General features: G+C 40.3%; 1 protein-coding gene across 2 annotated transcripts in view; it reads right to left on the reverse strand.

Annotated features, from left to right (window-relative positions):
* Stam (signal transducing adaptor molecule) overlaps window positions 1–22698 on the reverse strand; it is a 102011-nt gene that overhangs the window by 54610 nt on the left and 24703 nt on the right. Inside the window, exons 1-2 of one of the 2 annotated variants that reach the window (XM_045135152.1) lie at window positions 20072–20156; window positions 1534–1586 (exon numbers count right to left, since the gene is read on the reverse strand). Coding sequence is in view for 1 of the 2 variants with exons in the window: in XM_004662351.2 (XP_004662408.1) it covers window positions 20072–20156 (85 nt within the window). In the remaining variant the exon portion in view is untranslated. Of the gene's footprint in view, window positions 1–1533; window positions 1587–20071; window positions 20157–22698 lie in introns of those variants that run through there. The other variant, XM_004662351.2, reaches the window with a different exon arrangement.

Below are 22698 nucleotides of genomic sequence, written 5' to 3' on the forward strand. Positions count from 1 at the left end.
AGACATGTAAGATTGAGCTTTGCGGGCTGGAGAGATGGCTTAGCAGTTAAGCACTTGCCTGTGAAGCCTAAGGACCCCGGTTCAAGGCTCGGTTCCCCAGTTCCCACGTTAGCCAGATGCACAAGGGGGCGCAAGCATCTGGAGTTCGTTTGCAGAGGCTGGAAGCCCTGGCACGCCCATTCTCTCTCTTTGTCTCTCTATCTGCCTCTTTCTCTTTCTGTCTGTCGCTCTCAAATAAATAAGAATAAACAACAAAAAAATTAAAAAAAAAAAAAAGATTGAGCTTTGCCTGGGGTTCCTCAAGTGTGCTTGCCTGTGCTAGTGTGGTTACTTTAGGCTTTTCTCTCTCTCTGTTTGGTCCTGTAAAAGGGGTTAACTTCTTCTGCCATAATGGAACATCTCCTAGATCTATAAGCTTCAAATAAATCCCTTCTTCCTCCCATAACTTGTGCCTGGTTTGAAAATTCATCCCAGCAATGTGAGGCTGCCTATTACAACATTAAATCAGAACAACCTGTTTACCTTAAAGAATATAAAATAAAGTAGCATAAGCTAAAAAAGAAAAAAGAATCAAAACCAAATATACCATAGACAAACAACCCTGGGGACAAACGCACATTCAAAACCAAATCCAAACACATGGGGACTATATTACATAAAGATAGTACAGAAATCAGAAAGCAGTAAGATGGAATCAGTAAATTGTGTTGGGATATTTAAAAATGTTTAATTAGCCGGGCTTGGTGGCGCATGCCTTTTAATTCCAGCACTTGGGAAACAGAGGTAGGAGGATTGCCAGGAGTTAAAGGCCACCCTGAGATGACATAGTGAATTCCAGGTCAGCCTGGGCTACAATGAAATCCTACCTCGGGGGAAAAAAAAAGTTTAATCACACTATATGCCCTGGTGATGCCAAATGGAGAAAAATGACATTAGAACAATAAAGAGCTCATACCACCAAATGGGATCAATTCTAAACCAGATCAAACCCTTAAATGTAAAAATAAAGCCATATAGTGACTATAGAGCCTGGTGACTTCTTACACAGCTATACAGTCTTATCATAAGAACCTATCACATCCCTATATACTCACTCAACTGAACTAAAAGCCAATGTTGTTGTGTGGCAGATTCCTCAGAATTGAAATATTCTCTCCTAAACAGAGAAAGGAGGCTCTGAGGATTCAAGGAAAGAAAGTCTGGGAGACCAGAAACAACGATCATACAATCACCCCTCAAGGTTATGTTAATTAGAAACTGAAACATTCACAAGCTGTGCAGTGTGCTCAGACTCTCTGACCAGCCCAGCTGCCTGTAGACACAGCTTCCAAGAGTGCTCACCTATGCTGGGTGATGCAGCTGCCTTTGAGTCATCTAGTGCTGCTGTAAGCAACCCCTCACCCTGCTCTGTAAGTAACCCCAATAAACTCACTGGTTCACCAAAACCGGTTTTGGTGTAATCATCCTTTGTTCTGTCATCTGTGAGCTATCTGGGGAGATGTGTGTTCATGTTACTCCAGGGGAAAAGCTTACCATGACAAATGTCATCATTTATAATCATCAGAAATTGGAAGCCAACAAGATGCCTGTAAGAAAATGGAATGAGAAACTATAGTAGATCGGTAAGGGAATATTACTCAGCAAAAGAAGTAAATATGAAACCACAAAAAGACATGGAAGAGCCTTCAATTTACCTGTTAGGGTGGCACATTTTGTAAAAGGACAAGGCAAGAACCTTAAATGCACACTGTTAAGTGAAAGAAGTCAGTCTGAAAAGGATATACATTATATAATCCCAACCAAATATACCATACTCTGCTCATCTAGGCCATCAATACTACCTCAGCTACTCAGTGTTTTCCAAGTTCTACCTTGCAACATTCACATACAAGCCATAGTCACTTCTGGAGAGACTCTTTTCAGCTCCTTGCTTCTCAACTTGGCAATCAAAGCACAAATGTTAACTCCTCACACTGGTCCTTCCTTTAACTAGAGGCTACTGAGATGGCTCAGTAAGTAAGACAAGCATGAGGGCCTGAGTTCTTTCCCCAGGTGTGACCGACCATGTATGTCTATAACCCTAGTTCTAGTCAAGGCGAGGGGAGAATAGACAGAGACAGAAGATTGCTGGAACTTATCGGTCTGTATGACTGAAAAAATGGCAGCTTCAGGCTGAATCTTAATGAAACAATGTGGAGGAGTGATAAAAGAGGGCATCCCACAGTCCCGCTAGTCTCCACACACGCACACATCTGCAGGTAAGATGTACATGTGCAGATATGTGCTACATGTACTATATGTACACTGCTTCCATAGTGTGCTGGTTATCACGCTGACCTCACACTCTACATGTACATGTAGGTGACTTTTAGCCTGTTGATGCAAACGCATTCTGTTTATAGAACACGCTGTGATTCTGCTGACACCATGCTTTGAGAAGAGGGACACCTTGCATGATCTAGGACTGCTGAGAACAGTGCTTGTGGTGTCTATTCTCCAGCTGTTTTCATCTGCTTTAAAGCACTTATGAGGGAAGTCTGGTATTCATCTGTATCCTCAAATGAGCCAGACTGTTCCTTGATTCTGAGATAAGGAAGTTGTTGCCTACTCTGTTTTGTATAAGTTAATATCTGCATAAACTCTGCATGAACTCTACACTGAGCTGCCCTAATAAAAATTCTGCAGAATGCTGACTCCAGCATAGCTTGGAGTGCCCTGGTTCAGCTGAGTCTCTTAAGGCTCAGCTTCGGTTCCTCAGCACAGGTCATTCAAGACCTATAACAGGTTCAGTTAGCGCCAGTATACACACTACACTGCACACACAAACATAAAAAGACTTAAGTAGGACTCCATTATAAAACTCACCAACTCTTAACCTCTTGCTGTTTATTCCTACCTTCTAATAAAAGATTATTTGCAGTGCTGATGTGTTTTTTCATTACTATATACCCAAAACATACCCTTGAGTACACAGTAACTGTAAAGTAAAATAAAAATAACTGAACAACTGGGCGTGGTGGCACACACCTTTAATCCCAACACTTGGGAGGCAGAGGTAGGTGGATCACTGTGAGTTCGAGGCCACCCTGAGACTACATAGTGAATTCCAGGTCAGCCTGGACTAGTGTGAGACCCTACCTAGAAAAACCAAAACATAAAATAAGAATAACTGAAGAAAGAATGAAACCAACTTAAGAAATCTTGCTGTTAACAAAGAAGATGTAAGGTAAAAACATAGAGCATGCTTCACAACATATTCTTTAATTTTGTGGGTTTTTTTTTTTAAATTTGACTGTGTATATGTATATGTTTGGGTGTGCTGTAAACTCAAGATGTAAGTACAACTTTGTGATCTGGCTTTAGGTGGGTAATGGGGAATTGAACCCAGGCCAGCAAGCTTTGCATGCAAGTGCCTTTAAGCTCTAAGCCATCTCCTCAGCCAAATTTTGTACTTCCTGAGCACCTTCCTGAGTTTACATCCCATTAAAAAACTCTAAATATAAATTGGTTTTTCATCCATAAGCTGAGAAAATCTGTAGTATTCAAGGGCACAGTCACAGATACATCAGATGAGTAGGGCTGGAGAGATGGCTTAATGGTTAAGCGCTTGCCTGTGAAGCCTAAGAACCCCGGTTCGAGGCTCAGTTCCCCAGGACCCATATTAGCCAGATGCACAAGAGGGCGTACGCATTTGGAGTTCGTTTGCACTGGCTGGAGGCCCTGGCACGCCCATTCATTCCCCCTCTCTCTCTCTCTCTCTCTCTCTCTCTGCCTCTTTCTCTGTCTGTTGCTCTCAAATAAATAAATAAAAATAAAAAAAATTAAATCAGATGAGTATAGGACACTTCAATAGTACCCGATTTATAATAAGCAACCAATAGATGGCAATTATTCTTTTGGGGAAGGACAAGTGCATGTGGTATGGTATGTGTTTATGTGTGCGTGTACATTTGTATTTGTGTGGGTGCATGTGTGTGAGTATACATGCACAAGTGTTCATGTGCACGTGGGAGTGAGTAAGCCAGAAATCAATGTCAGGGGCCTTCCTCAATCACTCTACACTTTAAAAAACATTCTTTGTGTGTGTTTATGTGTGAGAGTCACACTGAGGGAAGAGGAAAGCTCCAGGTGTCAGTTCTTGCCTTCCACCTTGTTTGAAGCAGAGTTATTTTGTTGATCACTTTGCTTCCCATCTCACCATAAGAGGGCTAGGATTAAAGACACTCACTGCTGCATCCAGCTTTTATATGAGTTCTGGAGATCCAAACTCAGGCTTGTCATGTTTGCACAGCAAGCACTTTTACCCATCTCAACAGCCCCTACACCTTATTTTTTGAGACATGGTCTCTCACTGAATCTGAAGCTCACTGATTTAGTTCAAGTAGCTAGCCAGCATGTCCCAAAGATCGCCTGACTCCACCTCCCATGCACTGACATGCTTGGCTTTTCCATGGGTGCTGGCAATCCAAACTCAAATCCTCATGCCTGTGGCAACAAGCATTTTATAGACTGAGCTACCTCCCAGACCCTAGCAATTATTCATGAAAGAGTACTTAAAAGATTTCTAAAACTCAAGAGCTGTCAAATAAAAAACAATTGTCAGAGGCTTGTTCCTCTTCCCAATGCCTTTACAACTCTAAAATGATCACAGATTATATTCTGATACTGTGGGGAAAATATTCTATTAATATAGTTAAAGTCGATAAATGGTCACAGTCTAGTCCTAAACAAGAAAATTCAAAGCTAGAGAAAAGATTTTTAATAAAGTTGCTAAGAAAGTTAATTTTTTTGTTAATTTCAAGGCAGGGTCTCATTTGAGCCCAGGATGACTTGGAATTCACTATGTAGTCTCAGGCTGGTCTCAAACTCATAATGATATTTCTACCTCTGCCTCCTGAGTGTTGGGATTAAAGGTGTATGCCACCACACTTAGATGAATGTTCATTTTTATTTTTCATAATATCTCAGTAGTGACTATCATTCTCTCCTAAGGATGAAATAAATAAATGAATGGATGAATCAGACATTGATTTACTACTGAAATATGCCATTAGCCAAATAAAAGACAACATTGTGTTTTCCATCTGTAGTAAACTATTATTATTGACAAATGCAAAGCATAACCAAGGGCTGGAGGGACGGCTTAGTGGTTAAGGTGTTTGTCTGCAAAGCCAAAGGACCAAGGTTCAATTCCCCAGGACCCATGTAAACCAGATGCACAAGGGGTGCAGGCATCTGGAGTTCGTCCACAGTGGCTGAAGGCCCTGGCGCACACATTCATATTTTCCCTCCCTCCCTCTCTCTCTGCCTCCCTCTTTCTCTGTCAAGTAAATAAATAATAAACTATTTTTAAAAATAAAAAACAGGGCTGGAGAGATGGCTTAGCAGTTAAGTGCTCGCCTGTGAAGCCTAAGGACCCTGGTTTGAGGCTTGATTCCCCTGGACCCATGTTAGCCAGATGCACAAGGGGGCACACCTGTCTGGAGTTCATTTGCAGTGGCTGGAAGCCCTGGCGCGCCCATTCTCTCTTTCTCTCTCCCTCTCTCTTCCTCTCCCCCTCCCTCTCCCCCTCCCTCTCTCTCCCCCCTCCCTCCCTCTTTCTGTCTCTGTCACTCTCAAATAAATAAATAAAAGTGAACAAAAAAATTAAAAACAGCACAGTCAGTCAGACGTGGTGGCACACACCTTTAATCTCAGCACTTGGGAGGCAGAGGTAGGAGGATTACCATGAGTTCAAGGCCACCCAGAGATTACATAGTGAATTCCAGGTCAGCCTGAGCTAGAGTGAAACCCTACCTCTGGGGGGGGGAAAAAAAATAGCACAGACAAACCCAGAAATTAATTATACAACTTCAATGTGGCTCATCCAATACTTGCTCCTACATTTAGTTTTACAAGAGAAAACAAGCCAGTCAGAACTAACCAAGAAACACTGTTTATAAGATGTGTTATTGGGGCTGAAGAGATGGCTTAGCGGTTAAGCGCTTTGCCTGTGAAGCCTAAGGACCTCGGTTCGAGGCTCAGTTCCCCAGGTCCCATGTTAGCCAGATGCACAAGGGGGCGCAAACGTCTGGAGTACGTTTGCAGAGGCTGGAAGCCCTGGCGCGCCCATTCTCTCTCTCTCCCTCTATCTGTCTTTCTCTCTGTGTCTGTCGCTCTCAAATAAATAAATAAATAAATAAATAAATTTTTTGAAAAAGATGTGTTATTGTAAAGTTCTACTATCATTCTGAACATCCTCTTGATTCTAAACAGGCACTGTTCAGTTCATCATATGATCTAATTGGCATTCCCCACTATTTACTCACACACTGGAGTTGCAGATTAAAAATCATGTGAGTATCTTGAGAAATCTGAAAATTTTTTTAGAAAGATTAAATTGGGCAGGTTTTTCTGTGTGTTTTACAAAATTCTATAACCTATATGAAACAACTAGGCAGTACGTGAATATTTCCTAATATTGACATAGTTACCAAAAGTCACTCAATAATTTTTATTCTATTTATTTGTGGCTTTCAGGTAAGATGGTGGCATAGTAGCCATGCCAAAGCAGCCTGGGGAGAGAAATAAGCAGAAAAACAGCAAAATAAACTCTTCTATGGAAAAGTGAAGGCATATAAATTATGATCAACCACAGCAGAGAAACAGGAGAGACTCAAATCTTCTAGAAAGGAGGAAACAAGGCAGAATCCCACAGAGGCCCCAGCAGCCTGATCCGAGTGCCTGTGGGTATAGAGCTGAAGAAGTAGCTCTGGTGCAACTCCAGGCATCCTGCACAGCCCCTCATCCCCCAACCGCCAGTGCCAGGATCCCCTGGAGAACTCATTTACTGCTCCTCCCCCAACACAGTGTTGCAGTCAGGTTCACAGTGCTGGTATAAATCACCCAACCAAGAACAGCTTGGGGGGGGGGGGTATAAAAAAAAAGAGGTCTATTTTGGCTTACAAACTCCAGGGCGAAGCTGCATGATGGCAGGGGAAACAATAGCATGACCCCTGGCCAACAGAAGGTGGAAAATAGCAACAGGAGTCTGTGCCAAACACTGGCAAGGGGAAACTGGCAATAACACCCATAAGCCCACCCCACCCCCAACAATACACCACCTCCAGAAGGTTTTAATTTCCAATTGCCATCAGCTGAGAACCTAGCATTCAAAACACCTAAGTTTATGGGGGATACCTGAATCAATCCACCACACCCAGCATCCAGCACAGCTGATCAGAACACCATATCCAGCTACAGTCCACAGTGCAACAGAAAGGGATTGGGGTGGACACTCAGCATTGGTGAAAATGAAGTATTCCACAAGGTAACAGGGCCTACTTACACAAAGACAGGTACATAGATCTACAATGGAAGTGCTATATATCTCTTTCCATGTCAGGGCAGATTATGTGTTACATGTTACTGATATATTCTTGGTTTCCTTTACCATTCTCAAATAAGCTATATTCTGGTATTCACTATTGCTGCCTTTAACGTTTCCTGATTTATATGGCCTTTGTCTTTTTCTCCTGTCATTACTGGGGGCAAGGTCTGACTATGCTGGAGGCTGACCTAGAACCCATTTCAGACCAAAAATCTCAACCTCCCAGTTGACAGGATTAAGGTATGGGGCAACACACACCCTTAGGGACTTTGGCATTATTATACTATCTGTTTGTTTTAATTCCCACACTTGCATAAATACTCGGCTGGTTTTGGTTGGATAGGTATATTGTTCAGTTGAAGTTTAGAATGTGCCAATAAACTGCTCCACCTAGTCAACTAGAATACATGAATAGAGGCAAACTCAACACCTAGGGTCACTCCTTCTGTTTCCTTGGAGCATAAGAGCTACAGGTGTCACCTTAAACTCCTAACATGAAGATATGTCAAGTCAAATTTACATGGCTAAAAGCATTGCAAATAACTGGAAAGCCTAAGTATCAAATTAACTCAAGATGGAAAAATCTCTACATTAGCTAGGCTGGTGGCGCACGCCTTTAATCCCAGCACTTGGGAGGCAGAGGTAGGAGGATCACCGTGAGTTTGAGGCCAGCCTGCGACTACATAGTGAATTCCAGGTCAGCCCTAGGCTAGAGTGAGACCCTACCTTGAAAAAATAAAAATAAAAAATAAAAACCTCTACATTATAATGCAAGAAACAAAAAAAAAAGAAAAACAGTTTCACCAAAAATTATAAATCCTTCAGAAATGCCCTCCAGTGAGACAGTTTTAGATGAAATGCCTGACAAAATTTCAAAAAAATAATATTAAGGCTCAAAGAAATCAAAGGAGCATGTACATACACACACACACACACACACACACACACACACACACACACACAATTTGCCAGGCATGATGGTGCATGCCTTTAATCCCAGCATACGGTAGGGGGATCACTGTGAGTTTGAGGCCACACTGAGACTACACTGTGAACTTCAGGTCAGCCTGGGCTACAGCAAGACCCTACCTAGAAAAACTAAAATAAATAAATACATAAAAGGAATCAGAGAGGAAAACAACCTATTGAAGAAATCCCAAGAGAAAATAGGAAACCAAGTTAATGAAATAATGAGATCAATACAAGACATAAATAAGGAAATAATGAAAAATACTAGAAATGAAAAATTAAAATAGCTAGAAATACTAGAAATGACTAACAAAGTCATATTAAAAGCTCTGTAGAAGTCTAGAAGACTCTACCAGCAAACAGTTAGAACTGATAACCACTTTTAGCAACTTGGCAGAATGCAAAATAAACACGCAGAAATCAGTAGCTTTTCTATATACTAACAATATGCTAAGGATGAAATCTGGGAATCACTCCCGTTCACAATTGAATAAGTAAAGTACCTTAGAATAAATGTAACCAAGGAAGTGGAAGATCTCTACAATGAAAACTTTAAAACACTCATGTCAGAAATTGCACAAGACACTAGGAAATGGAAATACATCCTATGTTCTTGAATTGGAAAAATCAAGATTGTGAAAACTGCAATCTTACCAAACGCAATCTACACATTTAATGCAACTGCCATCAAAATTCCAATGGCATTCTTCATGGAAATAGAAAAAACAATCCTAAAATTCATTTGAAAGCACAAAAAACCTCAAATGGCCAAAACAATTTTCAACAACAAAAATTAAGGCTGGTGGTATCACCATACCTGATTTTAGCCTATATTACAGAGCCATAGTAACAAAAACAGCATGGCACAAAAACACACACAGATCAATGGAACAGAATAGAGAACCCAAATTGTGTAAGCTCAGCCAGCTACATCCCTCTGATCTTCTACAAAAATACTCACTGGAGAAAACACAGCCTCTTCAAGAAATGATGCTGGGAAAACTGGGTATCTCTATGTAGAAGGATGAAATTGCATCCTTATGTCTCTACTGTCACAAGAACCAAGTCTAAATGGATAAAAGACCATAATACCAGACCTGAAACTCTGAAACTGTGGAGAAGCCCTTCCACATATTGGCAAAGGCAATGACTTTCTGAATATACCACAGTTGCTCAGGAAATTAAACCATTAATCAACTACTGGGACCTCATGGAATTACAAAGCTTTTGAACAGCAAAGGATACTGTGAATAGAGCAAAGAGGAAACCCACAGAATAGGAGAAAATCTTTGCTAGCTATACATCTGACAGAGTACTAACTAATGACCAGGATATACAAAGAACTCAAAAAACTAAGTAATAATGCCAAGCATGGTGGCACACACCTTTAATCCCAGCACTCAGGAGACAAAGGTAGGAGGATCACCATGAGTGCAAGGCCACTGTGATATTATAGTGAATTCTAGGTTAGCCTGAGCTAGAGTGAGACCCTACCTTGGGGGAAAAAAAAAAAAAAAAACCTGGGCTGAAGAGATGACATAGTGGTTAAGGCACTTGCCTACAAAGCCAAAGGACCTTGGTTCGATTCTCCAATACCCACATAAGCTAGATGCACAAGGTGGTGCATGCATCTGGAGTTTGCAGTGGCTGGAAGCCCTGGCGCTCCCATTCTCGCTCTCCTCTCTCTCTCTCTCTTTCTCACACACACAAACACACACACTCTGCCTCTTTCCTTTTCTCAAATAAATAAATAAATAAGCCTAAGTAATAAATCAAACAACCCAATTAAAAAATGGGCAATGGAACTAAGTAGAGGTCTCAAAGGAAGAAATACAGATGTTCAATAAACATCTAAAAAACATCCTACATCCTTAGCCACCAGGGAAATGCAAATTAAAACCACCATAAGAATCTATCCCATACCTCCAGTGAGTTGTTGGCCAGGGAGGTCCCTGATGGCCCCAAAACATTATAGGCCATTGCCGAGGCCCTTGGTTCCCCACCAGGAAATGATGGTAAGACCCTATTGCTGAAGACTCCACATACTTGGGCTGCAAGGCCACTGAGAAATCCTGCTAGAACTGAGCTGATAACCTCCTCCATGTAGACCAGCTGACAGAAAGCTGGAAGAAGCCATTCTACATGTAGTTCAATGGGAGAAAGAGATACCACTAGTGAAGATACTCAGCAGTGGACACTGCAAGCCTTATATTTGGCCAGCCAGGCCAAATGAGCCAACGGGTATGATAGTGGAAGGTCTGTCACGTTGGAAACCAACTGCCCTCCAATTGGACTGGAGGCCCGCTCCATGGGGGGAAACACATCCCTGATACTGAAAACTTAAAACAGGGGTAGTCATGAGCCCTAAGGGTGTAATATCTGCTGATGTCTGGAAAAATGTATATACTATGCTTATCAAACTGCCCAGTAAGCACTTCTCTTAATATTTATACCTTTATATTAACACTACTCTCACTTTGAGCAGAGAATCTTCTCTTTTCAGATGGCAGTGACTTTGAGATGACTCAGAAGGTATCACAGTGCTGGAAAGAAGTGACTGGAGTACTGAGTAACACCTCAATCACACCTTCCAAGGCTCAGGGTCTAATGTGGAACAGGTGGCAGAAGGAATGTAAGAGCCAAAGAAAGGGTAGGACTCCTTACAACATGCTCCTTCCAGACAATAAAATGGCCTGGATATCCATGACCTCATAGTGCCTGACACTACCTACACAAGACCATCATAAGAGGAGGAAAAGACCATGACATCAAAATAAAAGAGAGACTGATTTAGATGAGGAGGGGATATGATGGAGAATGGAACTTCAAAGGGGAGAGTGGGGGGGAAGAGGGAAGTATTACCATGGGATACTTTTTATAATCATGGAAAATGTTAATAAAAATTGAGGAAAAAAAAAGATTCTATCCCATATCTGTCAGAATGGCTACTATCAAGAAAACAAATGACAAATGCTGGTGAGGGTGTGGAAAAAAAAGAACCCTTCCACACTGTTGGTGGGATGTAATCTGGTACAACCATTGTAGAAATCAGACTGGAGGTACCTGAGACAGCTAAAAATAGATTTAACATATGATCCAGCTATACCACTCCTCAGCATATATCCTAAGGACTCATCTCACTACCTTAGAAACACATGCACAACCATGTTCATTGCCACGCCATTCACAGCTAAGAAATCAAACCAGCCTAGATCCCTCAACAGATGAGTAGATAATGAAGATGTGGTACATTTAAACAATGGAATTCTATTCAGTGGCACAGAAAAATGAAATCTGCAGGGAAATGGATGAATCTGGAACAGATTGTGCTTAGTGATATAACTCAGACCCAGAAAGCCAAGTGTCACACGTTCTCTCTCATGTGGATCCTAGCTACAAATGTTTGGACTTGTATATAAGTTGGAATAAAACTTGGTAGCAGAGCCCAGTAAGCTAGAAAGGTGCTATAAGGCAAGAAGCAGAGGGGAGAACTTTAAGGAGATGGCATTGTATATGTGTAAGGAGAAGAACAGATTACTGGGGGTGGAAAGGCATAAGTGAGGTCAGGGGAAGAGATTAAGTAAAGGAAGAGTGTGGGGAGGGTTAAACAAAATCTAAAAGGATATAAATAAGTTATATGGAAACCTACTTTTTTGTACAATGGAACACCCAGAAACCACAGATTGTTACAAGAAAATTTTCACTGTCAGGAATGGGATACCTTCCAGTGAGTTGCTGGCCAGGGAGGTCCCTGATGCCACCAAAGCATTACATGCCACTGCTGAGGTTCTTGGTTTCCCACCAGGAATAGATGGTAAGACCCTATTGTTGAAGACTCCACATACTTGGGCTACAAGGTCACTGAGGAATTAAGCTGGGAACTGAGCTGAAAACCTCCTCCCTATTGACCAGCTGACAGAATGCTGGAAAAAGTTACACTTCTCTTAATGTTCAAACCCATATATTAATGCTACTCTCACTTTTCGTTAGAGAAGCTTCTCTTTTCAGATGGTGGTAACCTCTGGGATGACTCACAAGGTACCACAGTGTTGAAAAGAAGTGACAGAGGAGTGCTCAGAACTGAAACATCTCTATCACACCTTCAAAGGCTCAGGATCCATTGCAGAAGAGGTGGTAGAAAGAATGTAAGAACCAAAAGAAGAATAGGACTCCTTGCAATGCAACTCTTTCAGACACAAAATGACTTGGATATCCATGACCTTGCACTACATACACAAGATCCTCATAATAGGCGGAAAAGATGATGACATCAAAATAGAAGATTCTGATTGAGAGGTGGAGGGGATATGACAGAGAGTGGAGGTGCAAAGGAGAAATTGAGGGTGGAAAGGGAATTATCATGGTTTATTGTCTATAATTATGAAAGCTGAAAATAAAAAATAATTTTATTCAATAATTATTGAAGTGGGATCAAATGTATCACTAAGCAAAACTGCTGTTAAATTAGAAAAAAAAAAAACAGTGCTAAAATAATGGCATAGCAGTTCAGGCACTTGCCTGCAAAGCCTAAGGACCCAGGTTCGGTTCCCCAGCACCCATGTAAGCCAGGTGCACAAGGTGGCACATGCTCCAGGAGCGTATTTTGCAGTGGCTAGAGGCCGTAGCATGACCCTTTACCTCTCTCCTCTCTTTTTCTCTCTCCCAAATAAATAAAATATTTTTTAAATTAGAAAACAATTTCTAAGTTTGTCCATTACTAATAGACATTTTAAAAAATACATTTCTGAGCCAGGCGTGGTGGCGTATGCCTTTAATCCCAGCACTGGGGAGGCAGAGGTAAGAGGATCACTGTAAATTTGAGACCACCCTGAAGCTACATAGTGAATTCCAAAACAACCTGAGCTAGAGTGAGATGCTACCTCAAAAAACCAAAAAAAAAAAAAAAAGGTCTAAGATTGACAAAATACAATAAGGAATTAAATAATAAGTGCAGGATAATACTCACAGTATATGGAGAAATATATTCATACTTGTATAAAGAAACAATGGAAAAATACAAAAGAAAAAGTGTTTATAGGCCAGTGAGAAAAACAGATAATAGGAGTAAGATTTGTTAATTTCCATTTTTTATATTTTTTAACATTTTATCTTATTTTTTTATTTATTTATGTGACAGTGAGAGAGAAAGAATGGGTGTGCCAGGGCCTCTAAACATCACAAACAAACTCTAGTGACTCATGTACCACCATGGGCATCTGTCTTACATGAGTCCTGGGAAATCGAACCTGTGTCCTTTGGCTTTCCAAGCAAGTGCCTTAACCGCTAAGCCATCTCTCCAGCCCAATTTCCTTTCTTTTCTTTTCTTTTTTTTTTTTTTTCATTTGTTATGACATGTACCCTTTTAACTCCATCATGCGGAGGCTGAAGAGGGAGAATGAGGGTTTAATGCAAGCCTCAGATACATAAGGAGACCTTGTCTCCAACAAACAAAACATGAATAATATAACTCTAGTTTTAAAAGTTCCAAAGTGAGAGGCTGGAGAGATGGCTTAGTGGTTAAGGCATATGCCTATAAAACCAAAGGATCCCAGTTCGACTCTCCAGGAACCATGTAAGCCTGATGCACAAGGTAATGCATGCATCTGGAGTTCATTTGCAGTGGCTGGAGGCCCTGGCATGAGCATTCTCTCTGTGTCTCTCTTCTTTTTTCTCTCTCTCTCAAAGAAAAATAAATAAATAAAAAATATTTTTTAAAAGTTCCAAAATGAGGGCTGGAGAGATGGCTTAGCAGTTAAGCGCTTGCCTGTGAAGCCTAAGGACCCCGGTTCGAGGCTCGGTTCCCCAGGACCCACGTTAGCCAGATGTACAAAGGGGCGCACGCATCTGGAGTTCGTCTGCAGTGGCTGGAAGCCCTGGCGCGCCCGTTCTCAATCTCTCGCTCTCTCTCTCTGTCTCTTTCTCTGTCTGTCACTCTCAAATAAATAAATAAAAAATGAACAAAAAAAATTAAAAATGAAAATACACGTATTTGTATTTGTGTGTGCCTACACTTTAAAGCATAAGAAATAGAGGAGTTTTTTTAAACAGAATTCATGAGAATTTTCGTATCATTGGGAACTATGTTTCTGGGTCTAATACTATATATTATCAACTATAGATCATTTAAAATTGGAAAAAATACAAGCTTACTAATTTTTTTTAAATATTTAATTAATTTATTTATTTGACAGAGAAAGAGGGAGAGAGACAGAATGGGCGTGCCAGGGCCTCCAGCCACTGCAAACAAACTCCAGATGCATGCACCCTCTTGTGCATCTGACTAACGTGGATCCTGGGGAATTGAGCCTGTGTCCTCTGGCTTTGCAGGCAAAGGCCTTATCTGCTAAGACATCCCTCCGGCCCAAGCTTACTAACTCTTGAATCTGTTCTAGTAAATACATGTCCTTATGAACTTTCAGGCTAACTGAATTTTTTAAAAAATCAAGGTTGTTCAAAGGGGAAAGTGCAGGGGGGGAGGGTGTTACCATGGAATAATTTTTATAATCATGGAAAATGTTAATAAAAATTGTGAAAAGATAAAAATAAATAAATAAATAAAGCAAAAAAATAAATTTTTAAAAAACCAAGGTTGTTGGCCACTGCACAATCATCTTGTAGACTCACTCTAACCCACAGTACCCATCCACTTGAAACTACTCTGTTTGAAATGTATCTGGTGGACTTACATCCCTTTCCCTCTCTCATTCAAATTACATGTCTCAGTATTCTCAACACCACACAGAGCATCTACAGTATCTCACTGACAAACTACAGTATCAGTGAATATTTTGTTACCATCAGCAACCCATAGCTAAGCATTTAGGGTCCTTTACTAGCAGGAAGATATAGAAGATTAAATGCAAATTGTAATTGCTAAGGAACCTGAGGAAGGGAAATGAGTTATTCTTCCATAGGCACAGGATTTCAATTTGAAATGATGGAAAAGTTCTAGAGGCAGTCAGTGGTGATGTTTGCACAATAGTGTGAATGTACTTAATATCAGTGTACTGTCTACTTCAATATGGCTAAAGGGTAGCTTATATAACATACCACAATAAAAATTAGAAAGTGAAGACTAAAGAGGTAGTTTAGCAGTTAAAGGCACTTGCCTGCAAGCCCTGAAGACCCAGATTCAAATCCCCAATACTCACAATAAAGTCAGTTATACAAAGTGACACATGCATCTGGAGTTTGTTTGCAGGGGCAAAAAGCCCTGACATATCTATTCCCTTTCTCATTCTCTCTCTCTCTCTCTACTTGAAAAAAAAAAACTGATTTCCATGCCTTCTTTATATATCACACCGACTTTCAGGTAAGTATATAATTTATTTTTAAACTAAAGTAGAATGAAATGTTTCTAGAAATAAAAAGCAAGCTTATTATGTCTTTTGAGTTTTAAGCATTTGACCAAATTATTATAAAAAGAATTCAGTGGACCTGGAAAGGATTATAGTAAGTGAGGTAACCCAGGCCCAGAAAGCCAAGCGCCACATGTTCTCTCTCATATGTGGATACTAGCTACAGATGATTGGGCTTCTGCATGAGAATGAAAATATTTAGTAGCAGAGGCCAGTAAGTTAAAAAGGAGACATAAAGGGAAGAGAAAGGAAGGGAGGAGGGTACTTAATAGGTTGATATTGTATATATGTAAGTACAGTGATTGTGATGGGGAGGTAATATGGGGGAGAATGGAATTTCAAAGGGGAAAGTGTGGGGGGTGGGGAGGGAGGGAATTATCATGGGATTTTTTTTATAGTCATGGAAAATGCAAATAAAAATTTAAAAATTTAAAAAAAAATTCAGCAAAAAAGATAAGACAGTATTTTTGTTGTTGATGCTTTGAGACAGATCTCACTATGTATTCTAGGCTGACCTGAAACTCTCTGTAGCTCAAGCTGGTCTTGTATTTACAGTGATCCTCCTGCCTCTGCTTTTTCAGTGCTGGAATTTACAGGTATGCACAACCACACCAAGCTCACAAAACAATATTCTCTGGGTGAGATGGGGAGGCAGGAGGAATTACTGAGGAACTGATAGGTCTCATTAGTATTAAAATATTTTAATATATGTGGTAGTTTGAATAGATGGTCCCCAATATACTCAGTGTTTTATTAGTATGTAGTTTGGATCTGCAGCCACCTGGCTGGAGAAGATGTCACTGGAGGGATCTTAAGGTGAGGTGGTGGATTTGAAATTCCGATCTAAAGATATGCAAAGTGCCTAGTTCCTCCTAGAGTTCCTGAAGTGTGCAGTGCTGTGCGGCACTGTGTGGCTTTTGGCTTTTGGCTTTGGCTTTTGGGCTTGTGGCTTCTCTCTCTCTCTTTCTGCTTGGACCTGTGAAAGCAGGGCCAGCTTCTTCTGCCATTATGGAACTTCCCCTGGATCTATAAACTTCAATAAATCACTACCTCCATAACTGTGCATGTTCTGGAAGTTCACCTTAGCAAACCTGAAGCTGTCTGCTACAATGTATTTTCAAACTCTATTGAGAAGAGGTATAACAAGAGATCCCATTTACACTAGCAAACTAAAAAATGCTTGGAAATTAATAAGAGTTTAGAAAAACTAGAGCCGGGTGTGGTGGCGCACGCCTTTAATCCCAGCACTCGGGAGGCAGAGGTAGGAGGATCGAAGTGAGTTCAAGGCCACCCTGAAACTACACAGTGAAGTCCAGGGCAGCCTGAGCTAGAGTGAGACCCTACCTTGAAAAACCAAAAAATAAAAAAAGAGTTTAGAAAAACTAGAAACCAGTAACAAGAAGGAAAAAGAAGAGGATGAAAGAAGGGCGAAAAAAATCACTAGAACATCTCTCATTATTTAGCTTACCAAAGTTAACTACAACTAAATTCTTAAAATTATTACAGTTTCAATCTAAATTTCAATCTAAATTCCTACGTGGGATTCAAATGTTACAGATATCCTGGTTTTTTGCATGTGGACTAGAAATAAATTGAAAAAAATCTCTAAAAATGAGCATGTTATCTACTGGTGCTAAATAAGAATAAAAAGGCAAACAAAAATTTTTACAGCTAGAAATCAATAAATTCTGACTATGTAAAAAAGTAAAAAATATGGAAAAGGATATCTAATGAACACATCTGGTATAATGTTAACATAAAGAACAAACTGACTTCAAATATGTATCACACAGACTTTTAGATAAACTTATCTAAAGTTTATTTTTAAACTAAAAAAAGTATGGAATGTTTCTAGCAATAAAAAGGAAGCTTATGTCTTATGACATTAAGCATTTGACCAAATTATTATAAAAAGAATCCACTAAAAAAAGAACACTAAAATAAAGATAAAAATGAAACTGAAGGCGAAGGTGAAAAGAAACAAGGGACTTTGCAACTGATAATGTTTTGTCTCTAAAATACAGTAAGAAACATCTTGTTTGACTTTTAATCCACAGTAGACACATGTCATATAATATGATTTCAATCAGTACTGTTATAAGTACTTTATAAGTAAGCTGATCTCCAAGTATTTAAAACCTCTTATAAATAAGAAACTGTTTTTATTCCTATGTGGTGAACTAGAAGAGTAAGGCTCAGTAAGTCAAGTTACTGATTCAATGTATCATAGCTAAGTGGTAAAACCAGAGTTTGAAGCCAATCATTTCAGAGACCATGCTGTCAAACAGAGTTATCTGGTTCTTTCCCCTATAGTCCAAAAATTTATGGACTGTCCATTCTACAAACCTAATTTCACTATATAATTTACTAAAATGTAGAACAGGACACAAGTAAGAAGTAGAAGTTTGTTTGTGTGTGTGCTGAGGATTAGATTAGATGCAGAGCATTGTACATACTAAGCTCTACTACTCTGTATCTACATCTAAGTCACATTCATTGCCAGCCCTAAAAATGTTTGTGACAGAGAACTCTGAGGATTCAGAAAACCATGATATCAATGTCAGTAAAGTGGATAAAGGTTTTATTTCTTAAAAAGTGATATGGCTGGGCATGGTGACGCATGTCTTTAATCCCACAGCACTTAGGAAGCAGAGGTAGGAGGATCACAGTGAGTTCAAGGTCACCCTAAGACTACATAGTGAATTCCAGGTCAGCCTGGGCTAGAGTGAGACATTACCTTGGAAAAAAAAAAAAAAAAAAAAGACATGTAGGGCTGGAGAGATGGCTTAGCGGCTAAGGTTGCCTACAAAGCCCAAGGACCTTGGTTCAATTCCCCAGGACCCAGAAGTACAAGGTGGCACATGCATTTGGAGTTTGTTTGCAGTGGTTAGAAGCCTTGGCGTGCCTCTTCTCTCCCTCCAAGTGAGCTACCAACTTGTTCACCGAGGAAGGAATAAAAGCAACTTTAATGAAAAGACACTCCTTCAGCATTTTAGACCCCGTCAAAAGAGTCAATATTCTTCCTATTATCCCACTGCAGATCAGCTGGCCCAATCTCGCAATGACTGTAATCTCTGAATGGGTAGTTTTAGCCCCCCAAAATTTATTTTTTTCTGTGCCACATCCATCAGCTCATACCAGTCCATTTCTACAAAATGCAACAATGCACAAATTCTCAGAACACAGAAAGGCAGAACGCAGCAAGCCTCTCACAGAAACTGCTACTCACTACGAAGTTCTTTCTCATCCTCATAAACCAAAATTTACAGTCCACAGTTCTTGCTGCATTCAGGTCTTTGAACTCTGACCAAACTGGTACATAAAGCTGTACTTACAGCACTGAAAGATGTCTCTTAGGCCTAATTTGCAAATCCTTCCACACTCCTCCCTCAAATCAATGGAAATGACCAAAGCCACAATCAGGTTTCTAGCAGCAATGACTCCACTCCTCTAGTATCAATTTACTGCTGCAGTTAGCTTCATGTTGCTGGCAGAAAACATACAACCAAGAGCAGCTTGTGGGAAGAAAAGGGTTTATTTTGGTTTACAGACCCAAAAGGAAGGTCCATGATGGCAGGGGAGAACAACGGCATGAGCAAAGGGTGAACATCACCCCCTGGTCAACATCAGGTAAACAGCAGCAGAAATGTGTGCCAAACACTGGCAAATGTAAGCTAGATACACCAACCATAAGTGCACCCCAACAATATATCACTTCCAGGCACTCCAATTCCCAAACTGCCACCAGCTGGGGACCTAGCATTCAGAACATATAAGTTCACAGGGGACAACAGAATCAAACCACCACAAGGTAAAATGTTGAAAATATGGCCAATAAGAAATATCAAATGTCATCATAAAATCTAGTTAATTGAGCAATAACTAGTAACTCAACTATCAGTGGGAAAAGCAAGATTTCAAAAAAAAAAATGCAATGGAGTGATTAGCACTACTTTATAACAGCCATGCCACCCCTACTGGCCCTAACACATATATCAGTTACTTTCCTGGTTGTTGTGACCAAATACCCAACAACATTTAAGGAAAGAAGGGGTGCCACCCATGGCATTGGAAAACACAGTAAAGATACTGGTCATACTTTGTCAACATTTAGGCAACAAAGAGGACAGGAAGTGGGGGTTGGCTATAAAACCTCAAGGCCCACCTCTAATGACCCAGGTCCTCCAGAGAAGCTGTGCCTACAAAGTTCCTCAGTCTTCCTCCCAAACAATGCCACCAGCTGAGGACTAACTGCTCAAACACATGAGACTACTCAGGATATATCATATTCAAAGCATTAGTGGGACGATCCTTCAAATCTTCTCAGTAGAAACCATTTTCTTTTCAAACTAAATAATAATTTTTGAACACTTACCCAGTGCGAGATTGGCCAACCTTATCACAAATATCCAAGATGAGGCCCCAATCTTCAGCAGTATTCATCTCACTGGTTGCTTTCTCTGTGGATTATAAGAGAAATTACAGAAATATTCTTATAAAAGTCCTTATGTGTTATCACACACAAATCATCAAACTAATAAAATTAGGTTTCAACATTATAGCAAAATAGTAGCCAGTACTGACTAATAAAATCTTTATGTCCATCTTTCAAAGGGGAAAAGTACCCCTATGATGTATCACAAAATTTCCTATTCATACTTCAGTTACCTTTTACTTCATATAAAATATAGGTCATTTAAGCCGGGTATGGTGGTGCACGCCTTTAATCCCAGCCGTCGGGAGGTAGAGGTAGGAGGATTGTTTTGAGTTCAAGGCCACCCTGAGACTCCATAGTGAATTCCAGGTCAGCCTGGCCTAGAGTGAGACCCTACCTCGAAAAACCAAAAAAAAAACAATAGGCCATTTGAATTCTGCCCCTCCAGCTTGGCTGCTCATAGCCCCAGGTATATTCCATCTGGTGTCAGCATCTCTATCTCTCCTTGGCAGCCATCCCATAATCATTGACATCTTCAGTATTAAAAATATTTTATTCAAGTCTATACCCATCTGCAAATAGACTAAGAACAGATCTCTATCAAAATGTTTCAGAAAGCCGGGTGTGGTGGTGTACGCCTTTAATCCCAGCACTCGGCAGGCAGAGGTAGGAGGATCGCCAAGAGCTTGAGGCCACCCTATGACTCCATAGTGAATTCCAGGTCAGCCTGGGCTAGAGTGAGACCCTACCTCGAAAAACATTAAAAAAAAAAAAAGTTTCAGAAAATTAGCTACATTTGTCGATTTTACTTTTTCAGAATGGAAAGGGGACACTGAAAAATAACACAATATCAAGTTTTGACTATTTTTCATTGAATGAAACTTGATATATTAACAGCATCAATAAAGCTATGGCAGACTGACTTTTAAATACACAAAGGCAGGCTAGGGAAATGGTTTGTTGGTTATATCTGCTTGCTTCCAAAACCTGATAGCCAAAGTTCAATTTCCCAACACCCATGTAAAGCCAGATGCAAAGTGGTACATGCATCTGTGATTCCAAGTCATCCGTGGCAATGGGAGAGAGAGCAGAATCCAAAGCTTGAGGGCCAGATGGTACGACAGTAGCAAGAGACCCTGTCTTATAAGGTAGAGCAACTTCAAAGTTGTTTTCTGGCTTCCACACGTTTGTGGCATGCAAACATATCCACATGCACGCACACACACAAATAAAATTTGAAAAGCACAAAGGCAAGATAACATAAGAAGCTATGAATAGCAAGAACTTTATAGCAATAGTTAAATAGGGCAAGCTTTATTAAAAAAAACTCAAGAAAGGAGAATTAAGGCAGGCATAATAAAGGCTTATAAACAAGCCTGTTTTATACTACTAATTTCTAAGAAGGCACAAAAGTTGGTACCAGAAAGACAGACTGGAAGTGAAGGTTAAAAAAACAAGACTTAAGAGCAATATGAGTAACAGCTGTTTGAAATGCACACTATAACTGCTTTGCCTTCCTTACTCAAGGGTACTAGCAAGTGCCTTTTTCAACTAGAGCAAAAGAGTGAGGTTTTCTGTGGTCAAGCAAAGCTTTTCTGGACTATTAGACACCAGGCATAGTAGAGACTACAGCATGAGAAAGGATATACTGCTTCCCAAACCACAATAAAAGGAGCTTGGATGTATTTACCCAACCTAACAAATAAAAAGCTGAACAAACTGAAAAAGTTACCTCTTCAGTTCCCTAGGATAAGGCAATTTTCAAGCTTATTCCTAACCCAAAAATAAGAATCACAAGTGAGTACAACCATGATCAGTAGAGGAACCAAAGCTGGACTGAATCTAACCATAATTGATAAATCAATGGAAGCTCTGTGAGCACACATTAGAATTCCAGGGAGGGGCTAGAATGATGGCTTAGCAGTTAAAGCACTTGCCTGCAAAGCCTAAGGACCCACGTTCGACTCTCCAGGTCCCATGTCAGCCAGACACAAAAGGTGATACAAGCACACAAGGTCACATATGCACACAAGGTGGTACATATGTCTGGAGTTTGACTGCATTGGCTAGAGTCCCTGGCGTGCCAATTCTCTTTAAAGCTTTCTCTCTTGCTCTCTTTCATTAAAAATAAAAAAAAAAAAAATCAAGAGCTGGGGAAATGGCTTAGCAGTAAAGGTGTTCGCATGAGAAGCCTAGTGACCCTGGTTCAATTCTCCAGGACCCACATAAGCCAGATGCACAGGGGCACATGTGTCTGTGGTTCGTTTGCAATAGCTGGAGGCCCTGGTGCGCCCATTCTCTCTTTCTCTCTGCCTCTTCTCCTCTCCCCCCCAAATAAATAAAGAAGTAAAATATTAAAATAAAATTAAAATAAAAAATTCAAGCAGGCATGGTGGCGCACACCTTTAATCCCAGCACTCAGGAGGCAGAGGTAGGAGGATTGCCAAGAGTTCAAGGCTACCCTGAGACTACATAGTGAATTCCAGCCTGAGCTAGCGTGAGACCCTACCTCAGAAAACCAAAATAAATAAATAAATAGTTTAAATTTAAAAAAAAAAACCTCCAGG

The sequence above is a fragment of the Jaculus jaculus genome, chromosome 15, assembly GCF_020740685.1.
Source record: "Jaculus jaculus isolate mJacJac1 chromosome 15, mJacJac1.mat.Y.cur, whole genome shotgun sequence".
Lineage (NCBI taxonomy): Eukaryota > Metazoa > Chordata > Mammalia > Rodentia > Dipodidae > Jaculus > Jaculus jaculus.